General features: G+C 34.0%; 3 protein-coding genes and 1 pseudogene across 4 annotated transcripts in view; 1 reads left to right on the top strand and 3 right to left on the bottom strand.

Annotated features, from left to right (window-relative positions):
- Positions 1-40: 40 nt before the first annotated feature.
- Positions 41-5,015, bottom strand: LOC123907888 (annotated as a pseudogene).
- Positions 5,016-8,991: 3,976 nt separating this feature from the next.
- On the bottom strand, positions 8,992-12,205 carry LOC123910975. Of its 2 annotated transcripts, XM_045962271.1 has the most exons (3): positions 11,990-12,205; positions 10,053-11,633; positions 8,992-9,734 (listed from the first exon to the last, which is right to left on the bottom strand). In XM_045962271.1, exons 2-3 carry the CDS (start codon positions 11,607-11,609, stop codon positions 9,402-9,404), a joined length of 1,890 nt encoding a protein of 629 aa, XP_045818227.1. In that variant the 5' UTR covers positions 11,610-11,633; positions 11,990-12,205; the 3' UTR covers positions 8,992-9,401. The 2 variants fall into 2 exon arrangements, with proteins under 2 accessions (XP_045818227.1, XP_045818228.1); XM_045962272.1 differs by having other exon boundaries at positions 8,995-9,734; positions 10,053-12,205.
- Positions 12,206-12,755: 550 nt separating this feature from the next.
- LOC123908918 lies at positions 12,756-16,926 on the bottom strand. Its single transcript, XM_045959655.1, has 8 exons — positions 16,447-16,926; positions 16,121-16,183; positions 14,931-15,689; positions 14,677-14,811; positions 14,179-14,262; positions 13,508-13,567; positions 13,334-13,420; positions 12,756-13,240 (listed from the first exon to the last, which is right to left on the bottom strand). Exons 1-8 carry the CDS (start codon positions 16,735-16,737, stop codon positions 12,947-12,949), a joined length of 1,773 nt encoding a protein of 590 aa, XP_045815611.1. The 5' UTR covers positions 16,738-16,926; the 3' UTR covers positions 12,756-12,946.
- A 2,468-nt stretch (positions 16,927-19,394) lies between these two features.
- Positions 19,395-21,082, top strand: part of LOC123908346 (glutamate--cysteine ligase, chloroplastic-like) — a 4,465-nt gene continuing 2,777 nt past the window's right edge. The window contains exons 1-4 of the mRNA XM_045958976.1: positions 19,395-19,722; positions 20,321-20,471; positions 20,631-20,738; positions 20,947-21,039. Of these exons, the coding sequence (XP_045814932.1) occupies positions 19,403-19,722; positions 20,321-20,471; positions 20,631-20,738; positions 20,947-21,039 (672 nt within the window). The 5' untranslated portion in view covers positions 19,395-19,402. The remainder of the gene's footprint in view (positions 19,723-20,320; positions 20,472-20,630; positions 20,739-20,946; positions 21,040-21,082) is intronic.

Genomic DNA, 21,082 nt, shown 5'->3' with positions numbered 1-21,082 from the left:
AAAAAAATATTAATAAGCACTAGGTATATAAGAAGCATAATAAGAACAAACATGAAAGAATCTCCATTTCACTCTACAATCCATTCAAGTGATCACTTCCCTAACATAAAGTAGTAACTTATAGTAGTTCATAATTTACACATACATAGGATTTGGCCAAATAGACAAGAAGACACCCAATAAATAAATTATTCAAAACAGGCACACATCACACATGGCATTGATGATGGATGAATTAACCCCTTGACTTGAAAGGAATTGCACGGATCACTATCTGGTGATATAAAGCAGCAAGAGCAGCTCCAATGAAAGGTCCAACCCAGAAAATCCACTGTTTAATTTGCCACAAAGTTCAACAATTATATAAGTCATTAAGCTAAACAAAAAAGATTTTTCATTGCTAAAGGTCATAATAAAGAAGTGAAAGGACATACATGATCATCCCAAGCATGGTCTCTGTTGTATATTATGGCAGCACCAAGACTCCTAGCTGGGTTAATACCAGTTCCAGTTATGGGAATAGTAGCCAAATGAACCAAAAACACAGCAAACCCAATTGGAAGAGGTGCCAAAATCTACAGATTAATACAAACATCACATTACTCTATAGTCCAACACAAAAATGAAGCATACTCCCTCAGGTCCCAAATATAATAAGCAAAAAATCTTTTATCAGGTTCATTGAATAACTGATATATCTGGTCTAATTAGAGACCAGAGAGAGTATAAGATAACTTAGACATATAATATCATACCGGAACATGAGAATCCCTTGCGTTTCTCTTGGCATCAGTGGCAGAGAAGACAGTGTAGACAAGAACAAAAGTACCAACAATCTCAGCTCCAAGACCATCACCCTTGGTGTAACCAGGATTCACAACATTTGCTCCACCTTTGAACAACTCAAAACGAGCATTACCCTCAAAACCCTTCACTACACCAGCACCGCATATAGCTCCAAGACACTGCATTATTATGTAGAACACTGCTCTTGTCAAAGACAGCTTCCTAGCCAAAAACAGACCGAATGTCACCGCCGGATTTATGTGCCCACCTGTTCCCATTCAACACCAACATCTTGTTAGTTTTAGTTTAGAGCAAAATAATTGAGTACCTTATAACATTTTATGATGAATCTAGATACCAAACAAACATTTCGCCGTGTCTGACACATGTGAATACATTCATTAGTAGATTTTTATTCCAAAATATACCCCTATCCCCCTCTTATTTCCCGTAATACCCCCTCTCAAAATTATTTCCCGTAATACACCTCGCAGGGGACAAAGTCTGTCGACGCAGCAGGGGGGAAGGGTAGCGACATTCCAAATGTCGCCATTGCCTCTTGGATAGCGACATTCTGACCGTCGCTTTTCACCCGGGAATATTTTTTTTGTTTTTTGCGATCGCAGTTGCATGCGCAGGCATGGGAGGGAGAAGGGAGAGAAAGAGAGTGTTTGAATTTTTTTATTTATTTGATGAACAAATAAATTGATTTTTTTTATTTGATGAAAAAAAAATTATTACAAAACGATGATATAAATAATTTATTACAATAAAAACATTGAAATTTTCAATGTCTACGTCGTCCTCCGGTGCCACAAGGTGGAGGACCTGCATTCCTCGGATGTCCTCGTCCATATAATTGCTCTTCCTCGTTGTCCTCGTTTGGATTTGTTTCTTCCACGCCAAGCAAATTGCTAAGACGTTGAGACCACGAGGAACTTTCACCAGCAACCTACGTTGAATTTAACATCTCGTCCGGTACAGCAGAACCCCAGGATAAATCTAGGGGGATTTGTTGGGGTTGTATAGAATCACCGGGGTAGTAAGCATTTTCTAAATTTTCATTGAAACGTTGAGTTCCCGGTGATTCAAATTGTTGGTCGTCGAAAAAATTCCGCGTAAGTGACAATGGGGTAAAAAAATTGGATTGACTAAAAGACATTGGATATTGTTGTTCGGTAAATGGTTGTTGTTGGGTAAATGGTTGTTGTTGTGTGGGAGATGTATGTTGTTGTTGAGGGGTATAAGATGGTGGATCTGGGATCTCGGTATGTTGATGTTGTTGGCTGTATGAGGGTGCGTCTGGTAAAATGGTATGTTGCATAAATGTATGTTGCTGCACATCGGGACGTGGGCGTGGATCAAATAAATAATGATAGGAAGAGAGATATGGCATGTTGACTCTTGTATAAGTATTTAAGAACTTCGTTGAGTGCATAGGTACACCATCCACTTGATCTCCAATGAGGACATAATTATGGCGATTATTCCAATGTTGGACATAGACCATAAATTTGGCTGCCCAATCATGAACTGCTGATCGCATTGTTATTTTGTGGTAACGAGTCATGATTTGTGGAACGCCATCAAATCCCGATGTTGAAATCCAAATTGGAGACGGACTCTGTCGGTTTGATGAAACTCTACAACCTCAAAGTTAATGATAAATGTGGTTGCTGACCAACATGCAGTGTCCTCTGGATACAAGCACTGACTGATGTCATAAGGAGATGTATCATAAGGAGATGTCCTCCTTATGATATCAGTCAATACTTGTATCCAGAGGACGCTGCATGTGGTCAGCAACCACATTTATTAACTTTGAGGTTGTAGAGTTTCATCAGACCGACAGAGTCCGTCTTCAATTTGGATTTCAACATGCGGGATTTGATGGCGTTCCACAAGTCATGACTCGTTACCACAGAATAACAATGCGAGCAGCAGTTCATGATTGGGCACCCAAATTTATGGTCGAAGTCCAACATTGGAATAATCGCCATAATTATGTCCTCATTGGAGATCAAGTGGATGGTGTACCTATGCACTCAACGAAGTTCTTAAATACTTATACAAGGGTCAACATGCCATATCTCTCTTCCGATCATTATTTATTTGATCCACGTCCCGATATGCAGCAGCATACATTTACCCAACATACCATTTTACCAGACGCACCCTCATATAGCCAGCAACATCAACATACCGAGATCCCAGATCCACCATCTTATACCCCTCAACAACATACATCTCCCACACAACAACAATCATTTACCCAACAACAACAACAATCATTTACCCAACAACAACCATTTACCGAACAACAATATTCAATGTCTTTTAACCAATCCAATTTTTTTACCCCATTGCCACTTACGCGAAATTTTTTGGACGACCAACCATTTGAATCACCGGGAACTCAACGTTTCAATGAAAATTTAGAAAATGCTTACTACCCCGGTGATTCTATACAACCCCAACAAACCCAACAAATCCCCCTAGATTTATCATGGGGTTCTGCTGTACCGGACGAGATGTTAAATTCAACGTGGGCTGCTGGTGAAAGTTCCTCGTGGTCTCAACGTCTTAGCAATTTGTTTGGCGTGGAAGAAACAAATCCAAACGAGGACAACGAGGAAGAGCAATTATATGGACGAGGACATCCGAGGAATGCAGGTCCTCCACCTTGTGGCACCGGAGGACGACGTAGATATTGAGAATTTCAGTGTTTTTATTGTAATAAATTATTTATATCATCGTCTTGTAATAAAAAAAAATTCATCAAATAAAAAAAATCAATTTATTTGTTCATCCAATATTTGTTCATCCAATATTTGTTCATCAAATAAATATAATTTATTTATTTTTTCATCAAATAAAAAAAATTCAAACACTCTGTCTTTCTCTCCCTCCCATGCCTGCGCATGCAACTGCGACTGGAAAACACAAAAAAAAATATTCCCTGATCAAAAGCGACGGTCAGAATGTCGCTACCCAAGAGGCAATGGCGACATTTGGAATGTCGCTACCCTTCCCCCCTGCTTCTTCGACAGACTTTGTCCCCTGAGAGGTGTATTACGGGAAATAATTTTGAGAGGGGGTATTACGGGAAATAAGAGGGGGGTAGGGGTATATTTTGGGGAAAAAATCTCATTAGTACTACTATATTTTCAAATTATTACCTGTATCAACGTGTGTTAAGTGTCGTATTGGGTGTCTGTCGATTGCATTCACTAGTACTACTATATTTTCAAATTATTACCGGTATCAACGTGTTAAGTGTCGTATTTGGTGTCTGTCGATTACATTCACTAGTACTACTATATTTTCAAATTATTACTAGTAGCAACATGTCAGTGTCATATCTGGTGTATGTGTGGTGTCTGTGTTTATGTACGTGATTCATAAAAGGTGGATTAAGTAAAGAAAAGAAAAGGCTTAACTATACATTTGGTCCCTTACGTTTATTTTAGGTTTCAATTTGGTCCCTTACATTTAAAAAGTATCAATTTGGTCCCTTACGTTTATTTTAGGTTTCAAGTTGGTCCTTTCCGTCAATTTTGTCACATGTGGCAATCAATTTGCATACGTGGACTGACACGTGGCACTTGGACACGCTGACACGTGTACTGTTCAAACGGTGTTAGTGACAAAACTGACGGAAAGGACTAACTTGAAACTTAAAATAAACGTAAGGGACCAAATTGATACTTTTTAAACGTAAGGGACCAAATTGAAACCTAAAATAAACGTAAGGGACCAAATGTGTAGTTAAGCCAAAAGAAAAGGAAGTGACCTGAAATTCCAGCGGTGCAGTAGACAAGGGCAAAGATCATACCACCAAAAGACCAAGCAATTCCTTGAATACCAACAGAGGCACACTTAGAGTGTGACCTATTCACACCCATGACAGTTAAAACAGTGATGTAAAGAAACAAGAAAGTTGCAACAAACTAAGCAATTCCAGCTCTATAAAAAGACCATGACTTCAACTCCCCTGGCTCAAACAAAGGTGCTGGTGGTGCTTCTTTGTAATCCTTGCTATCACTTTGAACTCCTGTTCCTAATGCATTCTTTTCTGAGAATTTATTTGCTCCAATCTTAACATCTTCCTCTCTTTCCATTTTCTTTTTTTCTCTTTCTAGTTTCAGCTAACTCAAAACTAGTCCTTGTTTATTATGAGTTCAGTTCTTGAATGAAGTTTTTATTATTACTCCTTACTATATAGTGGATTTTGAAAAAGCTAAAGTTCAATATTTATTTGCTTTGCTGGCTAATAATAACGGTAATAACTTTAGCCTATAACTTTACCTTTTTTTTTAGAATAGAGTGTGACACTTTTTTTTAAAAAAAAACTCGGTATCCGGCTATATAACTGACTAATCCGAGGGGACTATTCCCATCATTTACTTGCGGGACTCCATTTAAAGCCAGAGTTTTTTTTTTTTTGCTCTGTATAGACTAGTCTACTAAAATTAACACCAGAGTGAATCAACTTGAGATCTTGAGATAAACATACTTCAAAGACTCAAGTAAACATGACCGGTGACACACTTTTTTGAGTTGTATAGGGACCATTCTAGAATTGAAAGATGTTAAATTAATAAAAAATGTTTAGGTGGGTGATTCTGGAAAGGGCTAGTAGATGTTGATGGGTTGTTCTGTTTGGTATCTTTTATGTTGTTTGTTGTTCTTAATTCTTATCTTAACAGAGTGTTAAATGCTTTTTGTTTTGGATTTTATATGTTGTGTAATTAAGTTGTTCAGAGTCATGTGACTCCTTTTTGTTTTGTGTAAGCTGTTCTGAGTCATGGGATTCTCTCATGAAAGAAAAGTTAAAAGCAATGTTTTAAAAGTTGAATTGAAATTAGTGAGATTTTTTAATGAAGTGAGTTATTTGAATAATTATATTTTGACAACTAATGGGATAATTAAAATATAAAAGGTAATTTGAGTATTGAGACGGAAATTAAAGTGAATAAAAAAAATTAGGAAAATTAAAATGACTTTGTGAGCTAACTGCTTAAGCAATCAACTAATGGGATAATTAAGTTTTTTTTTCAAATACTTCTTCTCTAAATAAAATATATAAAACACTCTATTGAGAAATAAAGTTTTTTTCATAACAAGACATGTGAGTATAATTTTTTACGGTAACCGCTAACGAGTGTTCCTAAGACACTTTTTAAGAATTTAAATAGTAAGTTTTTATAAAAAATTTATGGAAATGCGTAAAATCAACACATTGAAAATTGTAGTATTTAATTTTTTTGAATATTTTTAAAAATAAAATAAAATACTTAAAGATTGTATCGGGAGCATGCGTTAGCAAGACCATGTATACTTTTTAACAAAAATTATAATTTGGGTCACATTGTTAAACTAGTTAATTATTTATAGATAATGAATTGATCACATTGTTAAACTAGTTAAAAAAAAATTGACTAACTTGTTAAACTAGTTAATTGTTTACTACATTAACGGTACAACAAATGTTGAAAATTTAAAAGGAGAAAGAAAAGAAAATGGGGAAGCTGGCTTCCATTGATAAGAATGAAAAAGACAAAGTAACGGTAGGATAGGTTAGGTTAGGTTAGGTGATGGCAACTAAACCAAAAATCGGATGGCTAAGGAGAATTGGCCGTTTGGTGACCGTTGTAAAGGACAGTCCCCCACTCCCCAGCAACCAACAGCATAACGGCTCCTTTTGCTTTATGAGGTCCTTACTCCTATCAAGGCCAAAACATGAAATACTAGTGACTTAAATCGTGCAACCAAGATAGTGTATAATAATAACATTTGCTTTATGAGGTAACATTTGCTCTTAAGGCACATGAGATCACATGTTAGTTTTTTCTAGGAATAAAATCATCTTTGCGATATTTTAAGTTTTACTTTTATTTTAAATTGGTATTTTAAGTTTTTTTCCCTCAAATTAATAATTTATGCTACGTTTTTTTCATGATTAACTTTTAACATATGTTACCGTTGTTCTTATGTTATATATATTTTTGATTGTGAGTGAACAATAACTTTTGTTCCATAACTAGATATGAACAGTATTCGGATTCTCATTCATCACGTCCTTAATGAAAAACTAGGTACTCTAATTTTAAGGTTTTTGGATTTTTGAATTTAGAATTAAAAAATAATAGCGGTGGAATGAATAGTTCAATTAGTTTGAGTTAAGGGTGAACAGAGTTAAAAAGTAAAAATATTCAAGATTGAAGTCCTAACGAGATGAAAAAAATTAACACTAACAGATTACTAACTTTGGCCATAAAAAAAAAATTTAAATTAAAGAAGAATAAGTGAAGGGAAAAAAAGAAAAGAGTAATCTAATATATTTATGTAATATTAAAATGTCATACTTTTCTTTAATGAAATTTTTTACAAAGCAAACAAATTATAATGTAAATGACCAATTCGAGAAAAAAAAGTTTTAAACGATCAATTCAAAACAAGTATCAAACTTAAAAGACCACAAACGTAACTTTGCTTAAAAAAACTACTTAAAGGCGAAGGAAGAAAAAAAAAATTGATTTCACAACATTTCAAGAATAATTATGTATTTTTGTGTAAAAAAAAGAATAATTATGATTTTATTTTATTTTTGGGCCCCAATATTGTTAACGAAATCTATTTTATATAATCAAATTCTCAAATCACATTTTTCAAATATTCACCTAAACACAACCTGCCAAAACAAGTGGTAACAAGTAAATTTGAGAAGTGGTATATAAAATTCCATGGCAAACAATGGTTGCCGATTGATATCATTATGCTTGGCGAATCGTTCTTGCAATCCACCTTTAACTTTTTAACTTGACCTGTTATCTGCTCGCTCCCGACTCGCTTAACAAATTATTTGATACTCAAAATTCTTTGATACTCCAACTATTGGTGCATTTCTTGATCTTTTAAACCAATGAATACGATGAAAAAAAAGGTTATAGTATATGATCATATATGAAACCCAATAATCTAATCTAATACACATACAAATTGGGGTGAATTTATGTATTTTCTTGCAAAACAAGTATCCTGAATTATATGTGAACTACGCAAATTTGACCCTTATCGGTTGTTTAATTGTACATTTTAGAGATTAAGAATTTGGCGTTTTATTAAAGTTGAATTGAAATGACGTTCAACTTACGTGATTATTTTTTATAATAGTATACTCTCTCTGTTTTTTTTTTTTTATAAGCAAAAATCATGGTTGAATAATTGATTAGTTGGTCAATATTATACACAAAGTATATCAATTATTCAATGAGAATATTTGCAGGGGACGGAGGAACGTAGGGAGTACATTAAGAGTTAGACAAATAATAATTTTTAGTACCCGTGTGTTTCCAACAATGTCTCGTATTTTTATGCACGTGTGCGAAAAAAAATAGAAAAAAATAGATGAAAACAAGTGAGAAACAAAAACAATTAAGTAATTATTAAATTTTGATAAAATAATATAATATTGTAAAATTTGATGTAATTATTTAAATAAAATAAGTTTTTTGGCTAGATAGACGAAATGACGTCTGACCTAGCAATTTCGACATTTCTATCGGTTGAGCTAAGAATGTGGATATTTAAATATAATAAGTTATTTGATAAATATTGTAAAGAAAAAAGATACATAGTATAATAGGGTTTCGTAAAAATCAAATAAAACAATACCGGTTAAAATATACAATTACTTTGTATTTCAATCACATATAATATTCAATTTCATGTGATATATGTATGATTCAAATAGTCATATTTAATACTTGAAAACAATGAGAGATATATTATTTCTTTACAAAATATATTGATGGGAATATAGTTGTTGGGTTATTTGTTATTGAAATGCATGACTATATATAGTCATATTTAATTAATGAGAATGAGAGAAAATCAATTAAGTGTTAATTATCCAATATTTAAAACTTATTTTTATTTAAAATTAATAATAAATTAATTTTGTCATCTTTTCTTTAATTAATATTCATAATACTTAAATTTCTAAACTAAAAATAAAATTATTAATTTCATATTATGTTCAGAATTAAATAAGTTAAAATATATATTATATATGTTCAATTTAATATGAAGTAAACTCTATGAGTTTACGAGTTGAATATACGTTTCAATTCCACTTAGTCAAAACGAGTTGACGTAAAAACTAAAAATGAGTTTACGTAAAAACTAGATTCTGACAACCTTGATAGAAATGAGTATTTTGCATCTAGCATGAATATTGCCAAAAATCTTTCATTTGATATATGAGTATAGAACTGACACTTCCAACAAAGCGTTAACATAGAAAGAGCTGCTTATCTAGAATAGAGATATTCATCAGTTCCTATATATTGTTTATTCTTTATCTTTCCCTCTAATTATCCCATTATAACATAGACAATATTTGATATAACAAATTGTCATATATATATTCTTTTGACATATTGATGTGAATCCCCATCCTCAACATGTTCCCTTGTTACCAAATTTCAGGTCCTATGAACAATTGCATACATTATAGACTCATAGCTGGTAACAAATATTTTTCGCCCGAGGTTGCGGCCTCCAATCAGCCTATGTTGGAATTCAAGTGTGAAGTGTAGACTACGTACGCTTTATACTCGCCCAATAGGAGAAAAAGGCGGTTTCAGCCCACATGATCGATGAATTCTCTGTTGAATATTAGACATTGTCTTGTTCTCTTCTGTTGCGACCGATTTGATAAAAAGTTCTACTTCCTCTTCAATAAGTGTATTTAGTGAATTGCATTGAGATAACTGTCGGTTTTTCTCCTTTTCTGCCGTAGAACTGAAGGCGGAGGTGCCATGCAAAATGGCGACACAAATGGAGAAAGCTTGTAATGGAGATAATTTTGCATGGAAATCAATTGCATATTGCCCCTCTTCAACTAATGTCATGCTAAATGTAGGAATACTTTCTTTGATTCCCTGTGCACCAAAAATTGAATTCTAACAATTTAATCGATTTGAACAAAGGTACTTAACCAAACTTGTGCTTTTAAATCACTAAATATGTCAATACGGGGACACTAATAGCATGACTGTATTGAAAACACATGTTCATGTTATTTGATCGGTGCATATGAAAACACACATTTAACCAAATCAATTTTACAAAATCAAATCAACTGAAAATCACGTTCGTCAAATATTCATTCAAACACGAAAGTATCAAGAAGTTATGAAATTTGAGAACATGTATATGAAATTCAATCTATTTAAGTTCATATGAAGTTCATGTTTTACCTGAGGCTGAGAAAAAAGTTCGAGTGGTTGATAGTTTTCCGCAAGAGGGCTATCTCCATGAAATTGAACACCGGGGTTGCCTAAAAGAATAAGGGGACAGGCCATGTCCCAGCCACCACAGTCACAACCTCCACCATGTTTCCATCGATCAAGTAACGATGAAGGACCCTCGCTTTCACCACTTGGCAAACCATGGTTGCCAATCGGTAATACCACCTTCACTTGCTCTATTGGTGAAGATATATCACTTGGTTTGGAATATGCTTTATTATTTATTCTATCGCCGCTTTTGTTTTTCAAGCTTTCTCTCTTATGAAACGGAATTCGCAAAACAATAGCAGCACTTTCAAGACTAGAAGCATTCAGAGTTTTAGAATCACTTTTTCTTGAGTGTGTAAAATCATACACCACAAATTCTGTTACCATATAGTTTCCAAATACTCCATCTTCTGATTCAGTACATAAACTATAGGAAACTAGCATTTGTGCTATCATTGACGAGTCTTTCTCGCAATGTTGAGATCCCAAACTACCTGCATTGTTCTTCTTTCTATTATCAAGAGAGTGAAAGGTGTATACCCAATTGAAAGCATTACCTACTCTCCATGTCTTGGCGACAAAGACATCTTCAGGAGAATTTACCTTAAACTCAAAATAAGGAACTCCTTGTTTGGTTTTCAACTTGAGATTACCATGCAAATGAACAGGTGAACATGCTAAACTAGCATTCTTGATATCTCTATTGACAAGTTCAGAAACCATGTCAGCAGCATCTTTTGTTGTGTTGGAAAAGTCATTCAACAATGATTTTTGACAAGCCATGTTTCTTGCAACTTTTTTTGACTTTGTGAAAGGGCTTAGCCTTTTTCTGATAGGACTGAATGGGACTTTTGAACTCACTCTTGATGTAGAATCACTTTCTGATGGATATGGTTGGTGAGAGTCAGAGATTTCCACTTTTTGAAGAGGAGAATTATTACCACTTAAAAGAGATTTAGTAATCGTATTACTTCTAATCTTTGAATTTACAGAACCTAATCCTTCTACTACACTACATTTTTTATCACAAAAGTCTGAATTTATGCACAATTCAATAAAACCATTTGATATGGTATGATCCATACAAGCACAAGAACCAGAAACAGATGGAGATTGAGGACTCATTTCGGAATGATGAGATATCATAGAATCTTCATCATCTGAACCACATAAAGAATGAAAAATGCTACTACTAGAAAAAGAGGCATCACTACTAGTCCTACTTGAAATTTCTATTTTTTTTCTTTCTTCTAATATGGTGGCCATTTTGTTTATATTGATTACCTGATTTGAACTCTGATAAACGGAACCGCGTCTGTTTTCGGTATTCGCTTCTAGTTTATGAGATCTACATGGAAGGCTCTTGCATGAAGAATTGATCTCAGAAAAGTACTCTTTGAATTTCTCATTTCTATATGCTTTCTCCTTCATATTCAAACAGTTTTGATGAGATGGAAGAACAGAATTGGGACTGAGACTCTCACAAGACTTTTCATTGAGATTCAACTCTTGTCCCATCAATAAATCAATAGTCCTGCAATACTGTTATATATGAAAAATAAGAGTAAAAAAATAGGAAAGAAATCAGTCTTTTGCAAGGGTGAGTGAAATTCAACAGCAATTGACATGAGGCTGCATGTAGATTATAGATTATCATTCAACATGCTTTAAAATTTTTAATGATACACAAAGATATTTAGATCAGCTTCACAATCAGCATAAACACATATCATAAATATTGCAATGATTTTCAAGGTAAGAAATATAGTATTCCTTACAGGAAAAACATGAAAATAGTAATAATTGCTATGCAGATATTGTTGAGTATAGTAATGTAGTAATGATAAAGATAAAGCCATAACAATGAAAAATGAAAGAAAAAAAGGAAAAGAGCTTACTGAAGTGAATCTTGGAGAAGTGAAATAGAAACAACAAAAACAATGTCAACACACAATGATTATTTATCTTCAAAATTGAGCTGAATTTTAAGGTATTAAAGAAAGAGCTATTATGCAATAATAAGTGCCGCCAAAAGCAAGTAGAGAGAAGGATTAAAAATTCTCTCACACACACAGGAGAAAGAGGAAAAAAGAGACAGAACAGTGAGTACAATGTCTCCAATCTCCATTGTCTTTCTTTGATTTTAAGCACCATCATAGTGTTTCTTTTGTCTCTTCTTTTACTTACTTTTATTTTTGTCTAGCTAAGCATGTAGTGTGGGACCAGTGATGTGATCCAATGCCAGCCAACTACAATAACAACCCCAGAAAACAGGACAGGATTCCACTGTTTGTCCACTGTGTGAATAAGGCACCCTTCTTTCTTAGTATCTTATCCTAATAAATGCATAGTTTATATTTACTATTTGAGTACTATTAATTTATTTATTTTACTGAGATCAATTCTTCATGCAAGTGCCTTCCATGTTGTACTAAATGTAAATAAATACTAACTCTTTTGTAATGATGATAAAACACAATTATATTGTATATGTCCAATTTAGAATGAGCTTTTGTTCTTGTCCATCCACTGCTTCCACTTGGTGGAAAAATGATTAGTGATTGGTAATAAAATATTAAAAAGATTTTGACATTTACGTGGCAAATCACTAAACTTTGTTGAAAGTAATGCCACTGCGTGATTTTCCAATGAGACAAAGCAAAGTTAAAAGCACATGACAATTTATTTTATTTTGTTTAAAAGGTTTACAATTAAAGAGTCAAAAATAAATTTACTGCTAACACTACCCTCTTCTATGATCAAACAGGAGGAGAACTCTACATACACAACCTTTTGTAGGTTTCAGCCGTAACATAAATACTACTAATTTGTAACTCTGAAGAACACAGCATAGGTCATTCCGTATCAGCATGTCTTTTGGCCTCGATATTGTCGTCTTTCTTGGGCTTGCCAAGTGATTTCTGGGTGTCCAAAACAGGCATACGTGGTTCACTTGTTTTCTTAGAGATGTCATCAGCTGATTTTTCAGATTCACGGGGACTCGCCAGCTTCTTCTGAACATTTTCAAATTTTGCAGTGGCTGATGGCGCTATGCCTAAGCTTCTCTTTGAATCTGATCCGTCTATGGTCAGTGCAGACACCTCATCCCGGGAGGCATACCAGGAATTACCACAGGCAACACATTCCAGCTGAATAAAAGGCAGAGCACCAAGCAATCAAACCAGGCACTAAAGTTACAGGACACATTGGTCCGTTTGAAATTCTGGACTAAAAATACAAACCTGATAACGGTCATCGTGTCCAGCGTGGATAATCTCCCTCAAGCCCACCTTAAGTTCCGCGCATCTTGAGCAGCGGGCATCCGTCATCTGTTTGAGGGGTGGGAAAGCTGAAGTCAGCAGATTTTCACACAACAGAGAATAAAATTGTAGTGGGGGAAAGTGAGGAAAACTTACTTGCATGTGCTGTTTTTCATCAGGCTCCTTCCTGGTTAATTCCTCGGCAGTCAAGCCCTCCTGAAGTTCATATTTAGTTGATGACCATATGAAACAAAACAATCAACAGACAGTTTAATCTTTCCAAAAGCATCTTTTATTGAGCATCTTTTAATCTTTCCAAAACAATCAATAGTATTTCAATTCAATTCATAGTTGTTTTATGAAATGCGTGCATTACTTGTTGTTTCAATAAAAGAAAAAGGGCGAACAGTTTTATACTTACCTATATTCTGAGACCTTACCTATATTATATTAACTACATTGATGTTTTAATAAGTAGAATCAAACTACAAAAGCAATTTTATACAACACAAGCATTAAAGAGGACTACATCGATGTTTTCTGCAATGCTGAAAGTTCATCTACAACAAATAATAATATTATGCAATATTATAGCCATTTAACCCAACCAGGACGCCTCTATGAAAATGCAACAAAAAAGGTGGGGGGGTTAATACTTCTCGACAATATAAGGAAAGTGGTTTAAAATCTTCCCACTTTCCCCTAATCAATAAAAATTAAGTGACAAAAACCCAAACCGGATGCTGCTAGGTTAAATTGGAAAACAGTAGGGGGAAATCTAGACCATTGAAAAATAAATAAATAATAAATCTAGACAGATATGGTACCTTTAATTCAATGGGTGTCATATTTAACATTTTTGAAGGTTTCAACTCTCCATTTAACAGACGGCATGCTAGCAACGCATTGTTCTGCAAAGAACATACATATGGAATAATATATTCAGTTAATCATTACCACTGCTGGAAAAACAATTGACTTCTTGAGCCAAAAACATTATCACTATCACCATTGTGCTCCCACATAGATTTCTCAGTCAAAAAACACTGCAAAAGATGCTGCACATAACATTGTGTGACATGTAACTTAGTATGCAACAATCCAATTTATTGTTTCATTATTATGAATAGAAAGACAATACTTTTATTTCAGACTTTTAACCTCCCAGACATTAATCTTTATTAGATACTGTAATACTATATGAACAAAAATCAATACAAGGTTGAAAGTCCCAATTTAAAATGCAGTTTTTCCAATGACTCAATTATCATATTTATAATTATTTCAAGGGTATCATTTATATATGCGGAATGCCAGCTTCTGACCTTGAGATTAAAATCTAGTTGCCGCAACTTTTGGTTATACTTCTGAAAATCTGTTGATAGAGCCTCGTGTGAAGCTTTTTCAAGAGAAACTATGGCTGAAACAGCAGCATCTGGCCACACAAAGGACTTGGAACTCTGTAGAGTGAAGAGGGGAAAAAAGACAGACTTCATATACTCCTTAAGGTAAGGGGAACTAGTAAGAACGGGATGAAAAAATAAAAATTGATAACTGTAATAATACAATAATTTCATACCTTCTGACCCTTGTCCGGACAGTCACTTGCTATTTCTGAAGTTCTATCATTGTTTTTATTCTTGATTTCATCAGAATCGGGATTTCCCGATTCCTTTCCCTTTTCTATACTCTCATCATAATTACACATGTACTGAACGTGTTGAAGCAGCCTCTCCAACCATTTGTCGCGATGAATGTTACCAGTTAGTGAATTGAACTTCACTAATATGCGATGATACTTTGAGTCATTATTTACACAGCTTGCTGGTGTTTCAGGCTTTGAATGTTGGTCAGTTTTAGGAACTCCTTCCTCCTCCCTTGAAACATCAATGGGAGAAATGCTCTTTCTCCTTAAACTTCTTTTATTTTTTGTCACCTCCTGATCAGCAGGAGGGACTTCTTCAGGCTCAATGTCAAGTAGCTCACCGATGCGTTTTCGAGTTTTCTGAACAAGCTCGTCAATTTCTTGCTGTTTAATATCCTCAAAGTCCTTATCAGTCAGCTTCCAGAGTTTTCTTTCCAAAGTATCATACACCTTTTGTACAATAAAGCCAGGATGTTGCTTACGTTTTGGAAACTGTTTGTTTAAGGGAACAAAATGCACCACACACTTGTGCATAACAGACTCTGCAGGAACCTCATCACGGTGGAAACTATAAAAAAGCTCCCTTGTATCACATGACTTCCAACTTCCACCGCCTTTTTTTTCAGCTTCTTCAGGACGATAAAACCACTGTCCCGCCACCATTATGCTACCACTAAAGTACTGTATAATGTCCTGACAGCAGAGCAATACCAAAACACTGAGATTGAAGGCATGCATTTCTCAAAAAAAAAAAAACGAGAGGAGTAAATAACAATTGTTGATAAAGGGAGGCCGCCGAACAGTGGGAAACCCTTTAAAACATCAAGGCAGCACAGACATGTTTTGATAGGGTTTTGATCCTCACCCACAATTTTTCTTTACAACCCTCTACAACATTTTAGGTTTAGCATGCATGAAAGGATCCAAATCTGTTTCTATAACGGCGAAATTAATTTTTCTATATGCTAGTTGCCTCCATCAAAAACTGATAAATTCTAATTCTTCAATTAATCAATTCTAATTCTTCAATTGATCAATTCTAATTCTTAGTCACAGTTAGGCATATTAATCAATAACAGCAAAGTGATAGCAAAATGAATAATTGGTAAAGGGAAACAAAATACCTTAATTATAGCAACATATGGTTTTTGTTCTTTATCCTCAGGTAGAAGCATTACAGGATCCTCCTGCAAAAAAACAGAATGAGAACAATTTGTGTTGTGGCAATATTGATTTCCATTGAATTCGACGATGATGGTGAGAAAGAAAAAGGGAAAAAGGAACCGCAGACTTCATCAGATGATGCAAAACCAATTGGTGATGCAATTAGGGTTTCGGGAAAAGGAAGAGGGAGGAAGAGACATTATGAATCATTCGAATTCGATGGAAATCAATATTCTCACTAAGTTTCGCAAGAAATCAAATTACTAAGAAACGTTACGAAACTTACTAGAGAATATTGATTGCCATCGAATTCGAATGATTCGTAATGTCTCTTCCTCCCTCTTCCTTTTCCCGAAACCCTAATCGGATCACCAATTGGTTTTGCATCGTCGGGAGTCTGCGGCGGTTCCTTTTTCACTCCTTCCATCTCACCATTATCGTCGCTATCTTCTTCGTCTAGAAGCTTCATTCTCTTCCGATTGCGTAGCTTCGAATTCCGCTGAGGTGGTGGTTGTGGTGGTGCTTCGTCTTCATCTTCGTCGCTGGTGGCTACCTGAGTGAAGCGTCGATTAACCATTTTACTCTGATCGATTGAATGATGCAATGAAACGAAACCACTTTGGTTTACGAATTGTTAATTGCTCTCTCACTTACACAATTAAGAAATATAAGTATGTGATTAAAGCAAAATTGGGCTCACAAAGTCATCGAAGTTGCAAACAAAGTAATGCGGGTGTCAAGTAGACCAGTGGTCAGCCGGGTACGTTCTCTGGGGCCAAATTTTATGAAAATAAAATGTATTAAAAAATATAAATGATTTGATGAAAATAAAATTTGTTAAAAAATGTAAATGATTTGATGAAAATAAAAAAGCATAAAAGTTACTTTTTGTTTGAGAGAATAAGTTACTAAAATATTTCCTCCATTTCAAATTATGTGTCAGATTTATAAGGCTAATTTGCAACTTTTTTATCTCTAATTTTCATAAACTCGCAATTTTGACGCTCTAATTTTTATAATATCACATTTAATCCCCTAATTTTAACCTATTTTGCAAACGAATAATTTCTATTAATTTTAATAAAATTAACACATAGACTTACACTCATACAATTTTCATTAGCAAAAACTGATAAAATAGCATAAAAACTAATTTATTTGCATAAGTTGTTAGAATTTCTACTAATTCAGTAACGAAATTCTATCTTAAAACAGCGAAAACGAAATCGAATTTAATAGTCAAAATACCTCTAGCCATTGTTTTTGCTTCAAACTTGTTATTGCTTGAGAATTGCTCCTTTTGGGGATGTTGAGGTTCTTCTAAACCCTCCACAGTCTCACTTTGAATCTTTGATGGTGTAAGTTTCTGAAGGCGATTGTTAGGCTTAGAGTGTGTTTGGATTAGGGATTCTAGAAATTCAAGGGATTTTAAATACTAGGCAATTCAATTGATTCAATTGAATTCTCTTGATTTTCAAATTCCAGTGTTTGGATAAAGTGTTAAAATTCCATCAATTGTAAAATTCTTTGTTTGAGTAATGTAATTGAATTTCTTTCATTTAATTCTATTTATTTTAATAAAATCGACCCTAAACCCAAAAATTGGCCGAAAAACCGAAAAAAATCGGCTGAAAAACCTAAAATCGACTATAAACCATAAAATCGGCCGAAAAACCTAAAACCGCCGAAAAACCATAAAATCGGCCAATGAACCAAAAAAATTGGCTGAAAAACCTAAAACGGCCAAAAAACCTAAAATTGACCAAAAGCCCTAAAATCGACTATAAACTCTAAAATCGGATGAAAACCCAAAAAATTAATCGAAAACCCAAAAATTGACCGAAAAACCCAAAAATCGACCATAAACCCTAAATTCGATTTTTGCAATTTTGGTGATTTTAGGTTTTTCTGCCTATTTTTTGGGTTGCCGGCCGATTTTAGGTTTTATAGTCAATTTTGGCCGATTTTAGGTTTTCGGCAGATTTTTTGGATTTTCGGTCGATTTTTTGTTTTTCGGCTGATTTTTAGGGTTTATAATCGATTTTTGGAATTTAGGCCGATTTTAGGTTTTTCTGCCGATTTTTTGGGCTTTCGGCCGATTTTAGGGTTTATAGTCGATTTTTGGGCTTTTGGCCGATTTTAGGTTTTTTCGGGCGATTTAGCGTTTATCGTCGATTTTAGGTTTTTTAGCTAATTTTAGGTTTTACGATCAATTAGTAATTTTAAAATGTGTATAGAGAAGAAGGAATTTCAAATTTTTTGATTTTATGTGTCATTTTGAAATTCTCTAAATTTAACTTGAACAAAATACTTCATAAATTTCCATCATTTTGAAAATTCTTCAAATTTTCATTCAAACGGTGGAATTCACCTCAAATCATTTGAATTCCTTCAAAACATTACTTTACCTCAAAAAATTCACTCATCCAAACGCACTCTTAGGGAACCAAAACAAGGGTTGTACTCTATTTATAATTTTAGTCCATCACAAAAATATTTTAAGTGCAATCATAACTACCACACTATCTTTATGGACAGTTATTATATTTGAGAGAAATAATAAAGACCACAATTTAAGCTTAATGGATAATTACACAATGTGCACTTAGTAATAATTATTCCTTATTTAAATTAATTAATAAATAAATAAAAGGAGACAAATCCAGCGTTTTATAAACTCAAAAATAAATTATTCAGGGCCCTAGTCTATTTATTCAATTTATCTAATTATGCTCTAAATTCACATTAGTGTCTCACTGATAGCCGACCGTAAAGGATTCACCAAAGTGAGAGGAACATATGACACTTGTCAAGCTAAGGTGGTCACCGTGGATTACATAAGCCAAACTAGCTAACGCACGTGTCACTCAAATGACACGTGTTACACAAACAAGACAAAACATTCCGTACAATTCATATGTATAAATTGTTTGATTTTAATTTCATTTGATTAAAACCATTATAGATAGTAAAATAACATCCATAATCACTCCCTTCACAATCATATTTGGATAATCCAATCCCATTAATTCTACCAGCTGGTAACAATTAACTTTCGTTATTCAATTATAATCTGCTCAAAACTTTTGTTTCCTAGTAGCATGTCTCTTGCTCAAAAAGTAAATATACTAATGCAAGTATATATCTAGCTATAGCTTCACATATTTCGTAGTTTATAATATATTAACCACTTGAACTCAATAGTTATACTATTAATTTGAAGTAATTTAATTAAGAATTTAATGAAGTTGTTTATTCAAACAGAAATTTGCAGAATGGAACTCATTTACCAGAAAGGGAGTTTATCACCCATGGTTTTAGGGAAGGTAGAGTCAAACACAAGGGAAGGTGCATGTTTTAAATTGTCTTCCCTTTCTAGTGGTTCAGTCCATTACCAATTTTTGCATAAAGATAGAGAGATAGTAAGACATAGACGAGGTAGAAGAGTTATTGTTGCCACTGGACCTGCCATAGAGGCTCCTGTTATTGCCACTGAACCATTAACAAAAGATGATCTAATTCACTACATGGTATCTGGTTGCAAGCCTAAGGAAAAGTGGAGGTACAAAATCACCATTCACAATCTTCGTTTTTTTTTTATAAAATAAAATAGTTGTTTGTGCCGATATTTCTGATTGAAGTGTGTCTGATTGTTAAGAAGTTTCATATCAGATGTGAGATGGTATGAACAAGGGTTTATAGATAAGAGATAATCATTATCTTATAAGTCGGTTTTCTAAAGTTAAGTTAGAGTCAACTCTTAATTTTAAGATGGTATCAAAGTATCTCCAAGATTTATTGGGCCACCGATCATTTATATCTACGCATCATCGGATGTGAGATGTGAGATGGCTGGACAAAAAGAGACAATCCCTACGTTACAAGTCGATCGGTTATAAAACTGATCGGTTTTATAAGGTGAGGATTGTTTCTTTGTCCAGACAATCTCACATCTGATGTGAGATTTCTTTAACACTAGCATAAACACCGACACATGTTGTTCATGTCGGTGTTTGTCTAGTGTTTGTGTCTGCATCGACTTATCACCGTTGATGTGTCAGTGTTTGTATGATGTTTGTGTCAGCGTATGTCCAGTGTTTGCTTCTGTGTTTGTGTTTCTTAGTATTGGAGCTAACAATTATTTAATGTGGTCATTGCAGAATAGGCACAGAACATGAGAAGTTTGGTTTTGAATTTGATACTTTACGTCCAATCAACTACAAACAAATATCAGCTCTACTCAATGGCATTGCTGTGAGGTTTGATTGGGATAAAATTATGGAAGGTGACAACATCATAGGACTCAAAACTGTAAGACAATTGATATTCAAATTTTATTTTTCTTTATGAAAATTTGTGTCTTACATATATAATGTTTAATTTCAACAATTCTATTTAAAATTAGTCCAAGCCACATAAATTGAAGGGAATTTGTCACATTTTAAAATTATGTGAAAAATTGTACCTCAGGGGAAACAAAGCATATCATTGGAGCCTGGTGGTCAAATTGAGCTTAGTGGTGCACCTTTCAAAACATTGCATCAAACTTATGATGAGATTAATTCACACCTCTATCAGGTCAGTATATATATGTGCAACTTTATGGGATTTAATTTAATTGTTGCAAGTAGTGTTTCATTTTAATTTTGTTGTTGTTGAAACTTAAAGTGTGTTACTGTTACATTTACTATGTATATCAATTGGACTGTGACATCATATTTTGAAGGCAGTCCTAACTATGAGAATGTGAACTGCAACACAATTTGTTTTATCTCATGTTTGATAGGCTAAAACTGTTGCAGAGGAAATGGGAATTGGATTTTTGGGGTTAGGTTTTCAGCCTAAATGGAGACTGCAAGACATACCACAAGTGCCCAAGGTAAATAGTAAAATTTATGTGTTTTACTTATTTTATCGATATT

Source organism: Trifolium pratense, linkage group LG2 (assembly GCF_020283565.1).
Source record: "Trifolium pratense cultivar HEN17-A07 linkage group LG2, ARS_RC_1.1, whole genome shotgun sequence".
Lineage (NCBI taxonomy): Eukaryota > Viridiplantae > Streptophyta > Magnoliopsida > Fabales > Fabaceae > Trifolium > Trifolium pratense.
The sequence above is the reverse complement of the archived record's forward strand: the minus strand, read 5'-3'. Positions and strand labels throughout refer to the sequence as shown.